This window comes from Physella acuta, unplaced genomic scaffold (assembly GCF_028476545.2).
Source record: "Physella acuta isolate Inbredline_101_S28 unplaced genomic scaffold, ASM2847654v3 ptg000658l, whole genome shotgun sequence".
Taxonomy (NCBI): domain Eukaryota; kingdom Metazoa; phylum Mollusca; class Gastropoda; family Physidae; genus Physella; species Physella acuta.
This window is the reverse complement of record NW_026732177.1, coordinates 1247576-1267236: the sequence shown is the minus strand read 5'-3', so window position 1 is coordinate 1267236 and position 19661 is coordinate 1247576. Positions and strand designations below refer to the sequence as shown.

The 19661-nt window shown below is 42.1% G+C and overlaps 2 protein-coding genes across 5 annotated transcripts in view; one reads left to right on the top strand and one right to left on the bottom strand.

Moving 5' to 3' along the window:
• LOC131948696 (putative serine/threonine-protein kinase PRKY) overlaps positions 1 to 17392 on the top strand; it is a 30319-nt gene extending 12927 nt beyond the window's left edge. For 2 of the 3 annotated variants that reach the window (XM_059310362.1, XM_059310361.1), the window contains exons 4-12: positions 171 to 227; positions 2712 to 2870; positions 4026 to 4114; positions 4267 to 4329; positions 5654 to 5789; positions 14197 to 14277; positions 14774 to 14881; positions 15546 to 15645; positions 17070 to 17392. In XM_059310362.1, the coding sequence (XP_059166345.1) occupies positions 171 to 227; positions 2712 to 2870; positions 4026 to 4114; positions 4267 to 4329; positions 5654 to 5789; positions 14197 to 14277; positions 14774 to 14881; positions 15546 to 15645; positions 17070 to 17176 (900 nt within the window). In that variant the 3' untranslated portion in view covers positions 17177 to 17392. The remainder of the gene's footprint in view (positions 1 to 170; positions 228 to 2711; positions 2871 to 4025; positions 4115 to 4266; positions 4330 to 5653; positions 5790 to 14196; positions 14278 to 14773; positions 14882 to 15545; positions 15646 to 17069) is intronic. The other variant, XM_059310363.1, reaches the window with a different exon arrangement.
• Positions 17393 to 18611: 1219 nt separating this feature from the next.
• Positions 18612 to 19661, bottom strand: part of LOC131948695 (nuclear pore complex protein Nup205) — a 57944-nt gene continuing 56894 nt past the window's right edge. For both annotated transcript variants that reach the window (XM_059310359.1, XM_059310360.1), the window contains 2 exons: positions 18867 to 19036; positions 18612 to 18764 (listed from right to left, as the gene is read on the bottom strand). In XM_059310359.1, the coding sequence (XP_059166342.1) occupies positions 18675 to 18764; positions 18867 to 19036 (260 nt within the window). In that variant the 3' untranslated portion in view covers positions 18612 to 18674. The remainder of the gene's footprint in view (positions 18765 to 18866; positions 19037 to 19661) is intronic.

The window sequence follows — 19661 nt, the reverse complement described above, 5'->3', positions numbered from 1 at the left end:
CTGTAAAGATCTGGGTGTGGGGTCGTGTAAAGATCTGGGTGTGGGGTCCTGTAGCTAAAGATCTGGGTGTGGGGTCCTGTAGCTAAAGATCATGGTGTGGGGTCCTGTAGCTAAAGATCTGGGTGTGGGGTCGTGTAACCAAAGATCTGACGTGTTGTTTTCCCCCACAGGACCCAGACAACTTTGAGACGGTGGCCGCAGGGTTTGCCCGGGCGACCACGGGTAAGGTGCGTCTTGCTGTGGCTATTTTCTCTGTATGAGTTGTCGAAAAATGACGTCACGATTTTCCTCAAAATCTGACACCCCTCCCCCCAAATGACGTCACAGATTACACCTTTCCCCCCCCCCCCCTCACCAAAACTATTGTCTTGAAAATCTGATTCCAAATGGTTGTTGCCAGAGAGCATATTTTTCAACCAAAACTGAAAATTTGATAACATTTGAGAAATAAATATAAAATGACTTCCGGTTTTATTTAGGCTAGAAAAATTCAATCAAATAAAAACTAGTAATATAAATTTATAATAGTAATTTAGCTAACACTTTTATATTTTTGGGTTAGTAGTGTAAGGTTGTTGGAGTGACAGGGTATGTTATATAATTTAATATAAATAAACTACTAGACCCCTATTGTGTATTTTACCCTGAGAAACAATTTTGTGACTTTCCCTGGCCGGTTGACTTCAAGGAGAGTTTCAGGGCAGTTTTTTTTTAATTAAACATTTGAATCGATAAAAAATTTCTATCGGCTTTTTAACGGTTTATGTTGGATACAAAAATATTAAAATGATGGTTCCTGAACGGCTTTAATTTTTTAAAATTTAAATATAACTTTATCATTTGCCATATTTTTAAAGATTTTTTTAAAATTTAGAATAATTACATAGCTAATTGCGTTTATTCTAAAACATTACTATTTAATTATAAAGATCATTCTTGTAAAAAGGGAAATAAAACTAATTTTGAAGTGAAGTTTTTTTTATTGCTTTTAAAAACCTTTCCATTCCCCCTTTCGCCAAACGTTGTCACAAAATCCGTAACTCTCCATACACCCCCCACCCCTTAACTCCACCCCCATCCCACCGTACCCCCCCCCCCCCCCCACTCCACAATGGAACGGTTGGTTGCCACCAGTCACGTAAAGGTTTTTGTTGCCACCCAGTTTACTTGTAGAAAACAGTGACATTGGCGTGTAGCAGTTTACCATCGTAACTTCCATTGTACATATTTCTATCCCATCTTAAAAATGTGCAAAAACAAATATTTAAAGCCTCTTTTTAAGATGAGATATATGAGAAATATGCATTGTCGGTTATACCTTTTTGGCGCCCCCTACTACCCTTTTTGGCGCCCCTTTATACCCTTTTTGGCGCCCCCTAATACCCTTTTTGGCGTCCCCTAGCTACGTCACTGGACGACAACGTTCCTGTGTAATCATTTTATTCTCAACGAATAAAAAAAAAACAGAATTAATTTCCTTTATATTTATGATAAATTAATCTGTGAAGATTTTTATTCAACACAAGCGAAGTTCTTTGAAAATTGTAAATGGACTTGGCCGAGTGGACAAGAATCCTTCCACCATTTTTTTTTTAATTTAAAATTATTTTTTTTAGATTTTGTAATCAGAGCGACCGAAAAAAAATTCTTTTAAAAAGTAAAGCCTGAAAATAATTAAGAATCTTAATATTTTTAGAATCAATTTTATAGAAGTAACAAATCCAGAGAGCTTGAAAGTAATTTTTTGAGTTTAAGGCTACATTTTTATTTATTTTCATCCAGCCTAACTCGTCGATTCACTTTAGTGAGACAAACATTGCTCTCTCTCTCTCTATCTCTCTCTCTATCTCTCTATCTATCTATCTATCTATCTATCTATCTATCTATCTATCTATCTATCTATCTATCTATCTATCTATCTATCTATCTATCTATCTATCTATCTGTCTGTCTGTCTGTCTGTCTGTCTGTCTGTCTGTCTGTCTGTCTGTCTGTCTGTCTGTCTGTCTGTCTGTCTGTCTGTCTGTCTGTCTGTCTGTCTGTCTGTCTGTCTGTCTGTCTGTCTGTCTGTCTGTCTGTCTGTCTGTCTGTCTGTCTGTCTGTCTGTCTGTCTGTCTGTCTGTCTGTCTGTCTGTCTGTCTGTCTGTCTATATATATATATATATATATATATATATATATATATATATATATATATATATATATATATATATATATATATATATAATTCTCTTCTGGGATCAGTTAGAAAACAAGCTGCAAGCGCCTCCTTGCAGTCCCCTCTCTTTCTCTCTATCACTATCACCCCCACCCCACCCCCACATGATCTGGTGAGCGGTGTTCACTCTGTTTACATTTTACAATCATAGAGACGGGTTTGGTGACGGCTATTAGGGGCAGATAATTTAGTTTGAAACGATTTTAAACTTAGAGGAGGTAACTAAGAGGAGGCTGCTTTCACGTGGGGGGGGGGGGGGGGGGGGTTAGTGTTTTTAAGCAAATATTTTCAATGGCAGCATTGGTACTGTCGAATTCACAAATTATAAATTACTGAAAAGTAGAAAAAAAAACAACTAAATAGCGGCGTATGATACGCAACGGGTCGGCTCGTATATATATATTAGAGTGCGTGTAGATATCTATTTTTAAATTAATTAATTAATTAATTTATATATTTCTAGTCTGACCCTTGTGATCCATCATTCCCTTAGATTGACCTTGTGATCCACAAAGAGTCCAGGTACTTGGGTGTCCACAAGAAGATGAACTCCCACCATGAGACTGACTCGATGACGGAGTTCAATATCCTCAACATCTGTAGGGACTCTCCCTTCATCATTAAAGTCATTGACGGCTTTCAAAATGATGAGGTCAAAATTCTAATCGTGTCTGAAAATTATTTTCATTTAGTCCTTTAGCACTAATTACGTCCCTTGATAAATTAGGAAAACACAATTACTTCACTTTAAAAAAAACATTACATCTAGGGGGAAAAATTACTTTTTATTACTTTGTTTTGGTGTTTGGAAAAATTAATTCCTTAATTAGAGTGGATTAATCAAGTGCAGTGTGGTAGGTAAAACACAGATATTTAAAATACTGCGTTGTATTTATTTTATACACTGAACGTACTGTTAACTAATTATTATTTTTAATCAATAACAGCTTAGAAGCCGCTCCTAAATGTCCTCTATGTTTACTTCTACCTTTCCTTTTGCGGCTAAGCTTGTGGTATTATAGTCGTACACTGAATTGAATCAGGCGCGTCTGCGGCGCCTCGGCAGGGTTCGATTTGGCGCCCTGGGCTATCCTGAGAGCACTATGATGCTTAATTTCGTTTTAAACAGTGCGATAGACTATGGATAAGAAAGGTTACTATATTCTTTAACTGAATCGAATCCGAGAGTCCTCCGGCGCCCCGACAGGATGCTATTTGGCGCCCCGGGCCTTCCAGTGTTAGCTATGGCGCCTACGTTCGTTTAAGTGAGTGCAAAATACAATGAATAAGTTGGGATACTATAGTCGTTTAATACGTTGAATCAGGCGTTTCCGCCGGCACCCCTGCATGGTGCGATTTGGTGCCACGGGCTAGACTGTGAGCACTTTGCGTTTATGTTTGCGATTATTTGAATTATGTTGGTTATTTTTTTGGTTTGCGTTTGTGTTTCTATTTGTATTGTGTTTGCTATTTTGTTTCCGTTTGTGTTTTCTTTGTGTTTGGGTTTGCGTTAAGATTTAGGTTTGTTTTAGTGTTTTGTTTTGTTTGTGTTTTCTTTGTGTTTTCGTTTGTGTTTGTATCTGTGTTTGCGTTTGTGTTATGTTTGCGTTTTAGTGTGTGTTTTGGTTGGTTTTAGTTAGGGTTAATTCGAAAAGTTTATATTACCTAAACCCGGGTAATGCCGGGTATACGCTGCTAATAAACACACAAGTCATGGTCCTTTACATATAGGTTTTTCCCGTGTTACCTATGACGCCTACGTTCGTTTAAGTGAGTGCAATGATAATACTATCTTTGTCTCCATCAGTTCTCAGTGATCATGACAGAGTACGCTCCGTTCCTAACCCTCGACCACCTGACACAGAGGATGAAAGGGATCGCCTACAACGACGCTAGGTAAACCAAGACCATAGACCTACAGATTATAGGCCTACTTTAATTAGCCAGTACTACAAATTATCATTTAATTAAGCACTTAGCCAGTACTACAAATTATCATTTAATTAAGCACTTAGCCAGTACTTCAGATCAAACAATGTTTGTTCCAGACTGTACGGCTTGGAATTGTTGATGGCACTGGAGTATCTTCATGACAGGAACATTATTCACAGGTAGGTCATTGGAGTATCTTCATGACAGGAACATTATTCACAGGTAGGGCATTAAAGTATCTTCATGACAGGAACATTATTCACAGGTAGGGCATTGGAGTATCTTCATGACAGGAACATTATTCACAGGTAGGGCATTGGAGTATCTTCATGACAGGAACATTATTCACAGGTAGGGCATTGGAGTATCTTCATGACAGGAACATTATTCACAGGTAGGGCATTAAAGTATCTTCATGACAGGAACATTATTCACAGGTAGGGCATTGGAGTATCTTCATGACAGGAACATTATTCACAGGTAGGTCCACACATTCACCTGTTGGGTCAAAGGTGGGGTCAGATGTGTCCAGGTACTGGCTAAATATTGGCCAGACATCGACAAGATAGATTAGGTTTGGGGTCTGTTGGTTTTTGGTTTGGGGTCTGTTGGTTTTTGGTTTGGGGTCTGTTGGTTTTTGGTTAGGTGTCTGTTGGTTTTTGGTTTGGGGTCTGTTTGTTTGGTTAGGTGTCTGTTGGTTTTTGGCTGATAACCCAACCCTCACCCCACTGACTCCCTCACCCCACTGATTCCCTCACCCCACTGACTCCCTCACTAGAGACATCAAACCATTAGCCCAACCCTCACCCCACTGACTCCCTCACCCCACTGACTCCCTCACCCCAATGACTCCCTCACCCCACTGACTCCCTCAACTCACTGACTCCCTCACCCCACTGACTCCCTCACCCCACTGACTCCCTCACCTCACTGACTCCCTCACCCCACTGACTCCCTCACTAGAGACATCAAACCATTAGCCCAACCCTCACCCCACTGACTCCCTCACCCCACTGACTCCCTCACCCCACTGACTCCCTCACCCCACTGACTCCCTCACCCCACTGACTCCCTCACCCCACTGACTCCCTCACCTCACTGACTCCCTCAACCCCACTGACTCCCTCACCTCACTGACTCCCTCACCCCACTGACTCCCTCACTAGAGGCATCAAACCATTAGCCCAACCCTCACCCCACTGACTCCCTCACCCCACTGACTCCCTCACCCCACTGACTCCCTCACCCCACTGACTCCCTCACCCCACTGACTCCCTCACCTCACTGACTCCCTCAACCCCACTGACTCCCTCACCTCACTGACTCCCTCACCCCACTGACTCCCTCACTAGAGACATCAAACCATTAGCCCAACCCTCACCCCACTGACTCCCTCACCCCACTGACTCCCTCACCCCACTGACTCCCTCACCCCACTGACTCCCTCACCCCACTGACTCCCTCACCCCACTGACTCCCTCACCCCACTGACTCCCTCACTAGAGACATCAAACCTGAGAATGTCTACATCCTACTCTCTGGGCACATCGCACTGGGAGACTTGGGCTCAGCCCTCCAACTCCAGGACGAGGAGACTGCACATGGTTTGTGCGCGACATACGTCACCAGACCACCTGAAGTAAGTCTTTGTGAATCACGATAAATACATTGTATTAACCTCACACAATAAGAAATAGACCTCGAATCTTATCGGCATGCAGATACTCAATGTATCAACCTCACACAACACGAAATGTATTTACAAAGACGAGCCGAGCAGTGGCGGATTAAGGGGGTGCTGAGAAGGCTGCAGCCAGGGGCCCCCGATTTTTAGGGGCCTCCAAATTTCCTTTTTAAATCATAGTAACTGTCCCTTTAAAGCTAAATGGTTGGGTTTTTTTTTTACTATAAAAAAAAAACAATGTTTTAATATTCAAGTACACACTTTAGTTTAAATAGCGGTCGAGTTCTGACACATGACTCTATGATTGACGCCTTTTGAAAAATGCACAGCACTTGAAAGTAATTTAGTCAGATAGCGTCAGTGAGGTGGTAACAAACATTAAAATAATACAAATGTTAGGCATAGGGTCTACATTCTGAATTAGGTCTCACTCGCAAGCCTCCAGACGAACAAATTATTGACCAGCCTTGGCAATCAATGAAAAACTGCCTGGCCATTTTTGCTTACCCACTACACTACTAAGAAATGTATGAAAGATGCTTTACATTTGTATAATTAGAAATAAGGTTTTGGATATTAATTTTTTTTTAAGGAACAGGATATCTAGATCTAGTTAATTGGATTAAAACACCTTAGATTAATTTCTTAGTTGCCCATTATAGCCTGGTGAGCATAGGGAATATTAGGTAGAGTTCACATATTTAGTTGTTCTCAGCAAATGAGACATTCTGATCAGTTCTAGATTTATGCCTAGCTTCCTTCAGTAGTTTTAGAATTTGAGATTGATCTAGGTATCCATCTGTGTTTGGTGTTCTCGGATATGAACCTGGGTTTAGAGCTCAGAACTTTTGGGTCAGCAGTCGTGCGTTCTACCCCCTAATGTAAACTCGTAACTTTAAATTTGAAAAAAATAATAAAATAGGCCACACACCGTTAGGTCTAATTAATTAGCATGTAATTTCGTTGCGTCAAGATAGATTTATCGTAAGAATATAAAAAATCATTAACATGGAACTAAAACTTTAGAAAATGGTGGATACGTGCGGACGGCGTATGAGTTGAGGTAGAGAGGGCTATGTGGACATCACATTCATTGAATCATACTCTGTATTGTTTATAACAAAAATAAAGCTGCATAAAAATGTAGACCTAAAAACAAATACGGCAATACCCGTGTTATTTTAACCCAACGAAATGGGCAGTTATGTCGCGGCAAACCTATTTAATCCCTATTTAACACGCGTTTAATTGCTGCTGATTATAATCAGGACGTCATGGGCGGTGCCACTATCATTAAACTGGTGATTACTGCTTCATCAACCAGTGCAATTAGTTCTGTATTTGTTGTTGGCCGTGGACGAGAAGGCAGCGCACATCTGCAAAATCAAAGACTTCTGACTAAGAACAGCTTTGCACAGTACAAATTGTTTATTCTCTATTCCATTTCCAGTGATGTTAGTAATGCCGAATTTCAAATATTTTTCTCAATATTTGTTTTTTATTCATTGCTAGAGTTTAGTCTACCAGTTGGCGACCCCACAGAAAGCCCTTCTCGACCCCCAGGTTGGGAACCCATGCTCTAAGACAATGTGGAATTCAAATGCATTGTCAAAAAAATTCATTCAGGATCTATAGCTAAATGCGAAGTCTCTTTTACTGTATGGCACGGAGCTAGATTACAGACAATGAAGAATGAAATAAGAGCAACGAAAAGGTTGTGGTTAGGGCAATATAGCAGAAAGACAGTAAATAACATCATTAAGCAGGTGCTGGTGTTAAGTCCACGGGAAAAGAGGAAGAGAAGGAGACACACAAAAAATGCCTGAAGAAAATCGTTTGAACCAGGGTTCTATCTTCATAAAAATCAAGTGAGTTGACGAAGTGTTGCCTACGCCTATGCTCCTTAGGAAACCGAAACAAAAAAAGAAGGAAATCAAACGAGCTTAGGGCAGTGGTTCTTAACTTGGGTTCGATCGATCGAATCCAAGTGTTCGGTATGTAAGTCTCAGAGCTTCGGCGGAGGTCAAGACACACACCCGACATGTGATTCACGCTCGGATTTTGTCAATATTGACGCTAAAGTTATTAAGAAGGATTCGGTGAAGGCGCATATGAAACTGGTAGGGTTCGGTACCTCCAAAAAGATTAAGAATCACTGCTTTAGAGTGTAGTTTGTATAAGGTGCAAGCTTATTTGGTCTACTTTTGGTTGTGTCTTTAGAACAATTTCGATAATAGTGTATTATAGTTTTAAATTATCAGTTAGGTTGAACAAAATAACAAAGCATCATCGCCTGTTGTGGTGTTATACCATTTTTACATTGTTTAGTAGGTCTAGTAGCCTTAACTATATGAACATTGCAGTATTAGGACTTGTTATGAAACAAGCAAAAAAAAAGACCTATTCAGTACAATATACTTATGTTTTTAGCTCTTGTTCGCGACAAAAGAGCCCCCCCCCCCACACACACCTCCAAACCATCTTCGACAAAGTTTGTAGAGCGGGTTAACGTAACTAGCTTTCTAACTTTTTAAAAAAATGTTACACAATTGTACAATGCACTTTAGTACAATTAGTTGCTATTCTAAGCGCTAAAGGCTGTTTACTCAAAATCAAGTTTAATTTTGCGATTTTAGTTAGTCTAAAAGCGCCCCCCCCCCCCCCCTGCACAATCTTAATCAAAGTCAATAACGTATTTTACGGTTCAATCAGTAGCGTACGCAGGGGGGGGGGGGGGAGCAGGGGGATCGGCCGCTCCCCCTCTGGCCATTTTCAACAAAGTGGCGCCTTTTTGGATACTTATATATATATATATATATATATATATATATATATATATATATATATATATATATATACAAAAACAAATGGTAGCTGCAGTGAGGTTAATGTAATTAGTAATAAAACAGATAGTATTAGTTACCTCACAAGTTAAAGACAGTTACAAGTACTATGGACGTTTCGACCCAAGGTCTTCGTCAGCACACAACAGTGTGATTACAGATTAGACAAATAAAGACAGACAGTAACACATTTTTTGACTTAGCTCGACAGTGAAAACACGTCTTGTCTGCTAGCCACGATATCCAAAAGAAAAGACGCGTGAGAAGGACGCTTGGACACCGTATAGGGGTGGGGTTGGGGGCGTGGTGTATGCGGGAGGGGGGGGGTTGTTAGGTGAAAGATATCTGTTCATTCAAGCCATCGGGTGCCCGTGTACCAAATTTAAGTATTAGTCGCGTTTCAGTGCTAAGGCGATTTTTAAAATTGTGGCAAAACCGAACGGCGGTTACACAAAAGTCCTTTTTTAAGTCATGCCCACTCTTGTTGAAGTGTTTGGCCACAGGAAGACCGTCTTCATTGTTGATTGATCGCAGGTGTTGGCTAACCCTGTCAGACAATCTTTTCCCCGTTTGTCCGATATAAAAGATGTTGCAACGCCTGCACTGGATGACGTAAACTACGTTGCGGGACTCACAGTTGAAGTGATTTTTAATTTTGAGGGTTCCCTTCGGCAGCTGCAGTGATTCAACCTGAAGGGTGAAATGACAGGTATTGCATTTACGGGGACAAGGAGTGGTGCCAAAACCGGTGTTGGTAGTGGGTGGCAGGCGGCTGCGAACTAAAAGGTCTCTAAGGTTGCGTTCCCTTCTATACACAACCAAAGGATTCTGTTGAAATAAATGGCCTAAATGGGGGTCTGACTTGAGGATAGAAAAATTTTTTATAATGATATTTTTAGCCAAAACTGAATGAGGATGGTAGGGTAAGATGAGTTTAGTTCTATCTGACTTTTGTTTTGGAAATTGTTGAAGGGAGGCTTGGTGGTCAACAGTTGTTATGCGGTGTAGTGCTGACTGGAGTATATGCTCCGGGTATGACCGGAGTCGGAAGAACTGTAGTAGCTCATGGGCCTTGAGCTACTACAGTTCTTCCGACTCCGGTCATACCCGGAGCATATACTCCAGTCAGCACTACACCGCATAACAACTGTTGAAACATTGCAATGCATCGTAATGGTTATTTTTAGAATGGCAAACTGATGCAGCTGTTAATACGTGTTGTAAACGTAGACACTACTAGACTAGTGCAATAATGCTTAATTGCATGAAAAGAAATCTTGTGATTTACATAGATGTACCGACCAAAAATATTTTTTAACAAATATCATTGTTTAAAACTTTGAGTTTAAAAAGTTTACAAAAAGGCGCCACTTTGCTGAAAATGGCCAGAGGGGGAGCGGCCGCTCCCCCTGCTCCCCCCTGCGTACGCTACTGATATATATATATATATATATATATATATATATATATATATATATATATATATATATATATATATATATATATATATATATATATATATATATAAGGGGCCCCCAAAAATTTTAAGCCTGGGGCCCCGCCCAAGCTTAATCCGCCCCTAGAGCCGGGCCTGATCACATTTAAACCTTTACCGGAATGATGAAAACATCGGCGATTTCCCGGCAATTTGAGAAGTGACTGGTCAAAGTAAGAAATCCATTGTCAATTGGCCAGCCAATTCGCGAATTGATTGGCCGTACGATGTATGGGATGTGACAAGAGTCACCTTGTGAGAGGGGAGTCACGATGTGAGGAAGTGAGTCACTATGTGAGGGGGGGAGTCACTATGTGAGGAAGTGAGTCACTATGTGAGGGGGGGAGTCACGATGTGAGAGGGGAGTCACGATGTGAGGAAGTGAGTCACTATGTGATGGGGGAGTCACGATGTAAGGGTGGAGTCACTATGTGAGGGGGCGAGTCACTATGTGAGAGGGGAGTCACGATGTGAGGAAGTGAGTCACTATGTGAGGGGGAGAGTCACGATGTGAGGAAGTGAGTCACCATGTGAGGGGGGAGTCACTATGTGAGAGGGGAGTCACGATGTGAGAGGGGAGTTACGATGTGAGGAAGTGAGTCACTATGTGAGGGGGGAGTCACTATGTGAGGGGGGAGTCACTATGTGAGAGGGGAGTCACTATGTGAGGGGGGAGTCACTATGTGAGAGGGGAGTCACGATGTGAGGGGGGAGTAACTATGTGAGAGGGGAGTCACGATGTGAGGAAGTGAGTCACTATGTGAGAGGGGAGTCACTATGTGAGGGTGGAGTCACTATGTGAGGAAGTGAGTCACTATGTGAGGGGGGAGTCACTATGTGAGGAAGAGAGTCACTATGTGAGGGGGGAGTCACTATGTGAGAGGGGAGTCACGATGTGAGGAAGTGAGTCACTATGTGAGGGGGGAGTCACGATGTGAGGAAGTGAGTCACTATGTGAGGGTGGAGTCACTATGTGAGGGGGAGTCACTATGTGAGGAAGTGAGTCACTATGTGCGGGTGGAGTCACTATGTGAGGGGGGGAGTCACTATGTGAGAGGGGAGTCACGATGTGAGGAAGTGAGTCACTATGTGAGGGGGGAGTCACTATGTGAGAGGGGAGTTACGATGTGAGGAAGTGAGTCACTATGTGAGGGGGGAGTCACTATGTGAGAGGGGAGTCACGATGTGAGGAAGTGAGTCACTATGTGAGGGTGGAGTCACTATGTGAGGGGGGAGTCACTATGTGAGAGGGGAGTCACTATGTGAGGGGGGAGTCACGATGTAAGGGTGGAGTCACTATGTGAGGGGGGGAGTCACTATGTGAGAGGGGAGTCACGATGTGAGGAAGTGAGTCACTATGTAAGGGGGGAGTCACTATGTGAGAGGGGAGTCACTATGTGAGAGGGGAGTCACTATGTGAGGGGGGAGTCACGATGTAAGGGTGGAGTCACTATGTGAGGGGGGAGTCACTATGTGAGGGGGAGAGTCACGATGTGAGGAAGTGAGTCACTATGTGAGGGGGGAGTCACTATGTGAGGAAGTGAGTCACTATGTGAGGGTGGAGTCACTATGTGAGGGGGAGTCACTATGTGAGGAAGTGAGTCACTATGTGAGGGTGGAGTCACTATCTGAAGGGGGAGTCACTATGTGAGAGGGGAGTCACGATGTGAGGAAGTGAGTCACTATGTGAGGGGGGAGTCACTATGTGAGGAAATAAGTAACTATGTGAGAGGGGAGTAAATATGTGAGGGGGGAGTCACTATGTGAGAGGGGAGTCACGATGTGAGAGGGGAGTTACGATGTGAGGAAGTGAGTCACTATGTGAGGGGGGAGTCACTATGTGAGGGGGGAGTCACTATGTGAGAGGGGAGTCACTATGTGAGGGGGGAGTCACGATGTGAGGGGGGAGTCACTATGTGAGGGGGGAGTCACTATGTGAGAGGGGAGTCACGATGTGAGGAAGTGAGTCACTATGTGAGGGGGGAGCCACGATGTGAGGAAGTGAGTCACTATGTGAGGGTGGAGTCACTATGTGAGGGGGAGTCACTATGTGAGAGGGGAGTCACGATGTGAGGAAGTGAGTCACTATGTGAGGGGGGAGTCACGATGTGAGGAAGTGAGTCACTATGTGAGGGTGGAGTCACTATGTGAGGGGGGGAGTCACTATGTGAGAGGGGAGTCACGATGTGAGGAAGTGAGTCACTATGTGAGGGGGGAGTCACGATGTGAGGAAGTGAGTCATTATGTGAGGGTGGAGTCACTATGTGAGGGGGAGTCACTATGTGAGGAAGTGAGTCACTATGTGAGGGTGGAGTCACTATGTGAGGGGGGAGTCACTATGTGAGAGGGGAGTCACGTTGTGAGAGGGGAGTCACTATGTGAGAGGGGAGTCACTATGTAAGGGTGGAGTCACTATGTAAGGGGGGGAGTCACTATGTGAGGGGGGGAGTCACTATGTGAGAGGGGAGAGTCACGATGTGAGGAAGTGAGTCACTATGTGAGGAGGAAGTGAGTCACTATGTGAGGGGGGAGTCACTATGTGAGGAAGTGAGTCACTATGTGAGGGTGGAGTCACTATGTGAGGGGGAGTCACTATGTGAGGAAGTGAGTCACTATGTGAGGGTGGAGTCACTATGTGAGGGGGGAGTCACTATGTGAGAGGGGAGTCACGATGTGAGGAAGTGAGTCACTATGTGAGGAGGAAGTGAGTCACTATGTGAGGGGGGAGTCACTATGTGAGGAAGTGAGTCACTATGTGAGGGTGGAGTCACTATGTGAGGGGGGAGTCACTATGTGAGAGGGGAGTCACGATGTGAGGAAGTGAGTCACTATGTGAGGGGGGAGTCACTATGTGAGGAAATAAGTCACTATGTGAGAGGGGAGTCACGATGTGAGAGGGGAGTTACGATGTGAGGAAGTGAGTCACTATGTGAGGGGGGAGTCACTATGTGAGAGGGGAGTCACTATGTGAGGGGGGAGTCACTATGTGAGAGGGGAGTCACGATGTGAGGGGGGAGTCACGATGTGAGGAAGTGAGTCACTATGTGAGAGGGGAGTCACTATGTGAGGGTGGAGTCACTATGTGAGGGGGGAGTCACTATGTGAGGAAGAGAGTCACTATGTGAGGGGGGAGTCACTATGTGAGAGGGGAGTCACGATGTGAGGAAGTTAGTCACTATGTGAGGGGGGAGTCACTATGTGAGGAAGAGAGTCACTATGTGAGGGGGGAGTCACTATGTGAGAGGGGAGTCACGATGTGAGGAAGTTAGTCACTATGTGAGGGGGGAGTCACTATGTGTGGAAGTGAGTCACTATGTGCGGGTGGAGTCACTATGTGAGGGGGGGAGTCACTATGTGAGAGGGGAGTCACGATGTGAGGAAGTGAGTCACTATCTGAGGGGGGAGTCACTATGTGAGAGGGGAGTTACGATGTGAGGAAGTGAGTCACTATGTGAGGGGGGAGTCACTATGTGAGAGGGGAGTCACGATGTGAGGAAGTAAGTCACTATGTGAGGGGGGAGTCACGATGTGAGGAAGTGAGTCACTATGTGAGGGGGGAGTCACGATGTGAGAGGGGAGTCACGATGAGGTGAGCAATGATGTGAGGATGGAAATGCGGTGTGTGAGAGTCACAAATGGAAGTGTGAGAGTCACAAATGGATGTGTGAGAGTCACAAATGGATGTGTGAGAGTCACAAATGGATGTGTGAGAGTCACAAATGGATGTGTGAGAGTCACAAATGGATGTGTGAGAGTCACAAATGGATGTGTGAGAGTCACAAATGGATGTGTGAGAGTCACAAATGGATGTGTGAGAGTCACAAATGGATGTGTGAGAGTCACAAATGGATGTATGAGAGTCACAAATGGATGTGTGAGAGTCACAAATGGATGTGTGAGAGTCACAAATGGATGTGTGAGAGTCACAAATGGATGTGTGGGAGTCACAAATGGATGTGTGAGAGTCACACATGGATGTGTGAGAGTCACACATGGATGTATTTGGCGCTGAATGTCTCCTCAGGTTTGGAAAGGTCTTCGCTACGGGTCGGCTGTTGATATGTGGTGCTTTGGGATCACTCTGTACAACATCATATCCAACACGGTAAATATTGTCTAACCCTGGCTCTAGTGACGCCCCACCTAGTGACGCCCCAGTATCCAACACGGTAAATATTGTCTAACCCTGGGTCTAGGGACGCCCCACCTTGTGACGCCCCTGTTTCTCTGGTCACATATGGTGACACCCCGCATAGTGACGCCTGTAAATTGAACTAGACCGAAGACTTGAATTGGACACAATATGTGTATTAAGACAAACACTCACCGCCATATCCAGGATATTTTATTTCATATTTCAATGGCCCTTTCATATTTTGTTTCAGTGGCCCTTTTATATTATGTTTCAGTGGCGATTTCATATTTTGTTTAGGAGGCCCTATTATATTTTGTTTCAGTGGCCCTTTCATATTTTGTTTCAGTGGCCCTTTCATATTTTGTTTCAGTGGCCCTTTCATATTTTGTTTCAGTGGCCCTTTCATATTTTGTTTCAGTGGCCCTTTCATATTTTGTTTCAGTGGCCCTTTCATATTTTGTTTCAGTGGCCCTTTCTCTCCCCTGTGAAAAAGAAGCAAATGGAGAAAGTCAATAAAGATTCACCACGGTTCGATTATAAGTTCAATGACGAATCGATCAGACTGATTGAATGGGTAACGTCTTACGTATATGTTCTATTAGAATTGCAATACATCTAATGTATTGAAAGGGTAACGTCTTATGTTCGATTAGAATTGTAATACATCTAATGTATTGAAAGGGTAACGTCTTATGTTCGATTAGAATTGTAATACATCTAATGTATTAAGCCGTCCTGGCCAGGTTCAGCACTAGTTACTTTGAGTTAAAAAATTACAAATGTTGGGTATAATTAAAGTAATTAAAAATGTTGGGTATAATTAAAGTAATTACAAATGTTGGGTATAATTAAATAAATCAAAAATCTTTGGCATGATTAAAGAAATCACACATCTTAGGCGGCATTAATTAATCACAAATATTGGGCCTAAGTTAAATTAATCACTAATATAGTGCACCAAATAGCTTTTTAACAGATTGTTGACAATCGATAAGGAGAACGATTGTAAGAGGCTTTTGGTTACATACCATTCATGTGGTGCCCATTCAAAATATATCATGAATGTAAAGTATCTACAAAAATTCTTGTCATTAATTAGTAGTACTCACAGAAATACATGTCAATAATATGAAGTACCCATAACAATGTTATCAAAGTGAAGTACCCATAAAAAGACATGTCGTTTATGTGAAGTACCCATAAAAAGACATCGTTAATGTGAATCTCCCTTTTGCCAGCTACTCCAAAAAGACCCCAGCAAAAGGCCGACGTGCAAGGAGATCATGTTACACAGCTACTTCTTCTCTCTGGTGGAGCCCTACAAACCACCCTACTCCAGTAGGTGCTTGGTTGGGGGGGGGGGGGGGAATAAAATAGAACGAATGCTGGATGTGTGAATGTGTGTGTGTGGGGGGGGGGGACTCTAGTCGGTACAGTGTTAAGTATATCTTTATATATAAAAGTGAAAGTATGTGCCTGTGTGTGTCCTTTATGCGTTGCTATACCTTTCACCCCTTCACCGTTAAACTTGTGGGTGTCGTTGAGAATATTTCTGGAAAGGTTTGAGCGGGGAAAAAATTCGGCCCCCGAGGGCCCCAGAATAAAAATAAACCGGGAGTGATCTCCCCTAAACTTTCTCGAATATTCTTATATAACTTGGAATATAGACATGATTTTTAATTATTTAAACTTTTAAAAATCGAATAGAATCTCATAGAAAAAAGAATTGCGCACCAAGCGAACGCCAAAACAGAATGTGCATAATAGTGCGCAATATTATTAGTACTTTATAAATTTACATGTGTTTTTTGAGAAATCGGGAATATCGTAAATAAGTACTTCCGGTCAACGGAAATTACTCAAAATTTGAAAGTAGGTAGAGAATTAGATCTTTTACTTACATGTGAAATTTCATTTATCTATCAGAAATAGTACTCAAGTTATAGGCTTTTGAAAAATTCAAAGTAGAAAAAGTACCACTTCCGGTTATCGGAAATCGTTCAAAAGTTGATCAGGATCTACGATTTTGATAAAATACTTATATATGAAATTTCATCAACCTAACTGTAACGGTACCTAAGTTATCGTGTTTACACACAGACAGACACACAGACAGACACACAGACAAGATTGCAAAATTATGTTTTTCCGTATCAGTGAGGTGTAAAACGTCGAGATTTGTAAAGATCACGATTTGTTTTTGCACGATTACAAGACTCTCTATACTTCGTATATACGAGAAAGTAATATGGAATTTTTATTTTTGAATATTAAGAGAAATTAACTAAGCTTAGATTAATTATCTAAAAATATTAACCTGGTTGTTTCCCTTTGTCCACAAAAATTCTAAAACAAAAATTGTGATTGGCCTACTTTCTAAACATGATGATCAGTAAAATTTTGAGTTTCGTCAGGAAAGTTACATTTCTAAAACTAGCGATTGGCAATCTTATCTATACATAAAAAATGAAAGCATGTCTGTTTGTTTGTCTTTTATGCAGTTTGGAAAAATGTTGAGAATATACGTGGTGGGGGGGGGGGGGGGTGTCAGTCAAAGAGAAATTAAGGTGCGGCGACCCAGTAGGGTGTAATTTAACGCCTTGGGATCCCCCGCAAGGATTATGGTTTCTACGTTTATTTTAAACAGCACAATACGACAGGGACGGGATTGCATGTATATAATACACATACAGCCAGCGGTTTGTTTTTTAGCTGAAGCTCTCATGGAAGCTAACAGTAATGTCAGTGAACATGTTTTTTAGCTGAAGCTCTCATGGAAGCTTACAGTAATGTCAGTGAATATGAGATCATCAAAGAGCTGCTGGTCTGTGATGGCATCAAACAGAGCCTCTCCACAGAGCTTGAGTAGACAGTGGCTACACCAGTTTTTGTGTACAAGGCTACAGGCTACACCAGTTCTTGTGTACAAGGCTACACCAGTTCTTGTGTACAAGGCTACAGGCTACATCAGTTCTTGTGTACAAGGCTACAGGCTACATCAGTTCTTGTTATGTTTTCTCCACAAATAACAAGCCAATGTTGTTGTTGCCATTTTTGTTGGTTGAAATAAAAGTTTTAAATTGTTTTAAGAGCCTTATGTTGTGACATGTCCAGCCCATTGTGACAACTTCACAATTGTCACACTCATGCCATAAATTCAATTCACTCAAGTCACACTCATGCCATAAATTCAATTCACTCAAGTCACACTCATGCCACAAATTCAATTCACTCAAGTCACACTCATGCCATAAATTCAATTCACTCAAGTCACACTCATGCCATAAATTCAATTCACTCAAGTCACACTCATGCCATAAATTCAATTCACTCAAGTCACACTCATGCCATAAATTCAATTCACTCAAGTCACACTCATGCCATAAATTCAATTCACTCAAGTCACACTCATGCCACAAATTCAATTCACTCAAGTCACACTCATGCCACAAATTCAATTCACTCAAGTCACACTCATGTCATAAATTCAATTCACTCAAGTCACACTCATGTCATAAATTCAATTCAGTCAAGTCACAATCATGCCATAAATTCAATTCACTCAAGTCACACTCATGCCACAAATTCAATTCACTCAAGTCACACTCATGCCATAAATTCAATTCACTCAAGTCACACTCATGCCATAAATTCAATTCACTCAAGTCCCAATGATGAGCCAACACAAAAGGATTTCGTTTTACTTTTTATTTTAGTTTGTACATTATAAAAAAACAGTATTTGGTGCACATGAGCCAACATGAAAAAGTTGTCACACATGAAAAACTTGTCACACATGAAAAACTTGTCACACATGAAAAACTTGTCACACATGAAAAACTTGTCCCACATGAAAAAGTTGTCACACATGAAAAACTTGTCACACATGAAAAACTTGTCACACATGAAAAACTTGTCACACATGAAAAACTTGTCACACATGAAAAACTTGTCACACATGAAAAACTTGTCACACATGAAAAACTTGTCACACATGAAAAACTTGTCACACATGAAAAACTTGTCACACATGAAAAACTTGTCACACATGAAAAACTTGTCACACATGAAAAACTTGTCACACATGAAAAAGTTTTCACACATGAAAAAGTTGTCACACATGAAAAACTTGTCACACATGAAAAACTTGTCCCACATGAAAAACTTGTCACACATGAAAAACTTGTCACACATGAAAAACTTGTCACACATGCAATGTTGGTGGAGACCAGTCTTGAGACAACATAATGTTAACTTTTTACAACAGCTTAACTGCACCTGACTTGAACCATCCTCATATCATCTGACTGATGACATCATTGCTTGACTTCAACCATCATCTACTTGTTTGACTGATGACATCATCGTTAGCTTTCCGTGTGAAGTCGGAGAACCCTTTTAATTCGCCTGACAATGGCCTCAGAAAAACTGTAGTGGCTTCTTTGTTTACCATAGCGCTATTGGATAAAATAAACAAGTATCATACTTTGGTCATGTGACACACAAGATCACATGACAATTGGTAAATCAAGGCCATCTCAGACCTGCATTAAGCTTACCTGATCAACATTTTCAACTTTTTTGAAGAAATCTTCATTCATGATAGAGGGTGCAGCATGACGTATGTGTTCTAGATCATTCCTGGACACCCCCAGAGCCACCTGGGTTAGCCCTTCTGCTATGACTGGACTTCCAACATTGGACATTTCCAACAAAGATTCTGAGGCTCCTGCAGAGTCAAGTCACATCTCATTAGTCAAGTCACATCTCATCAGTCAAGTCACATCTCATCAGTCAAGTCACATCTCATCAGTCAAGTCACATCTCATCAGTCAAGTCACATCTCATCAGTCAAGTCACATTTTATCAGTAACTATTTGGTTTCACTAACCAGCAAATTTGTAACAGTGGGAAGTCCACATATAGATGTACAGTGTACGTGTGGACCAATCAACTGACCTGTACGTGTGGACCAATCAACTAACCTGTACGTGTGGACCAATCAACTGACCTGTACGTGTGGACCAATCAACTGACCTGTACGTGTGGACCAATCAACTGACCTGTACGTGTGGACCAATCAACTGACCTGTACGTGTGGACCAATCAACTGACCTGTACGTGTGGACCAATCAACTAACCTGTACGTGTGGACCAATCAACTAACCTGTACGTGTGGACCAATCAACTGACCTGTACGTGTGGACCAATCAACTAACCTGTACGTGTGGACCAATCAACTAAACTGTACGTGTGGACCAATCAACTGACCTGTACGTGTGGACCAATCAACTAACCTGTACGTGTGGACCAATCAACTAAACTGTACGTGTGGACCAATCAACTGACCTGTA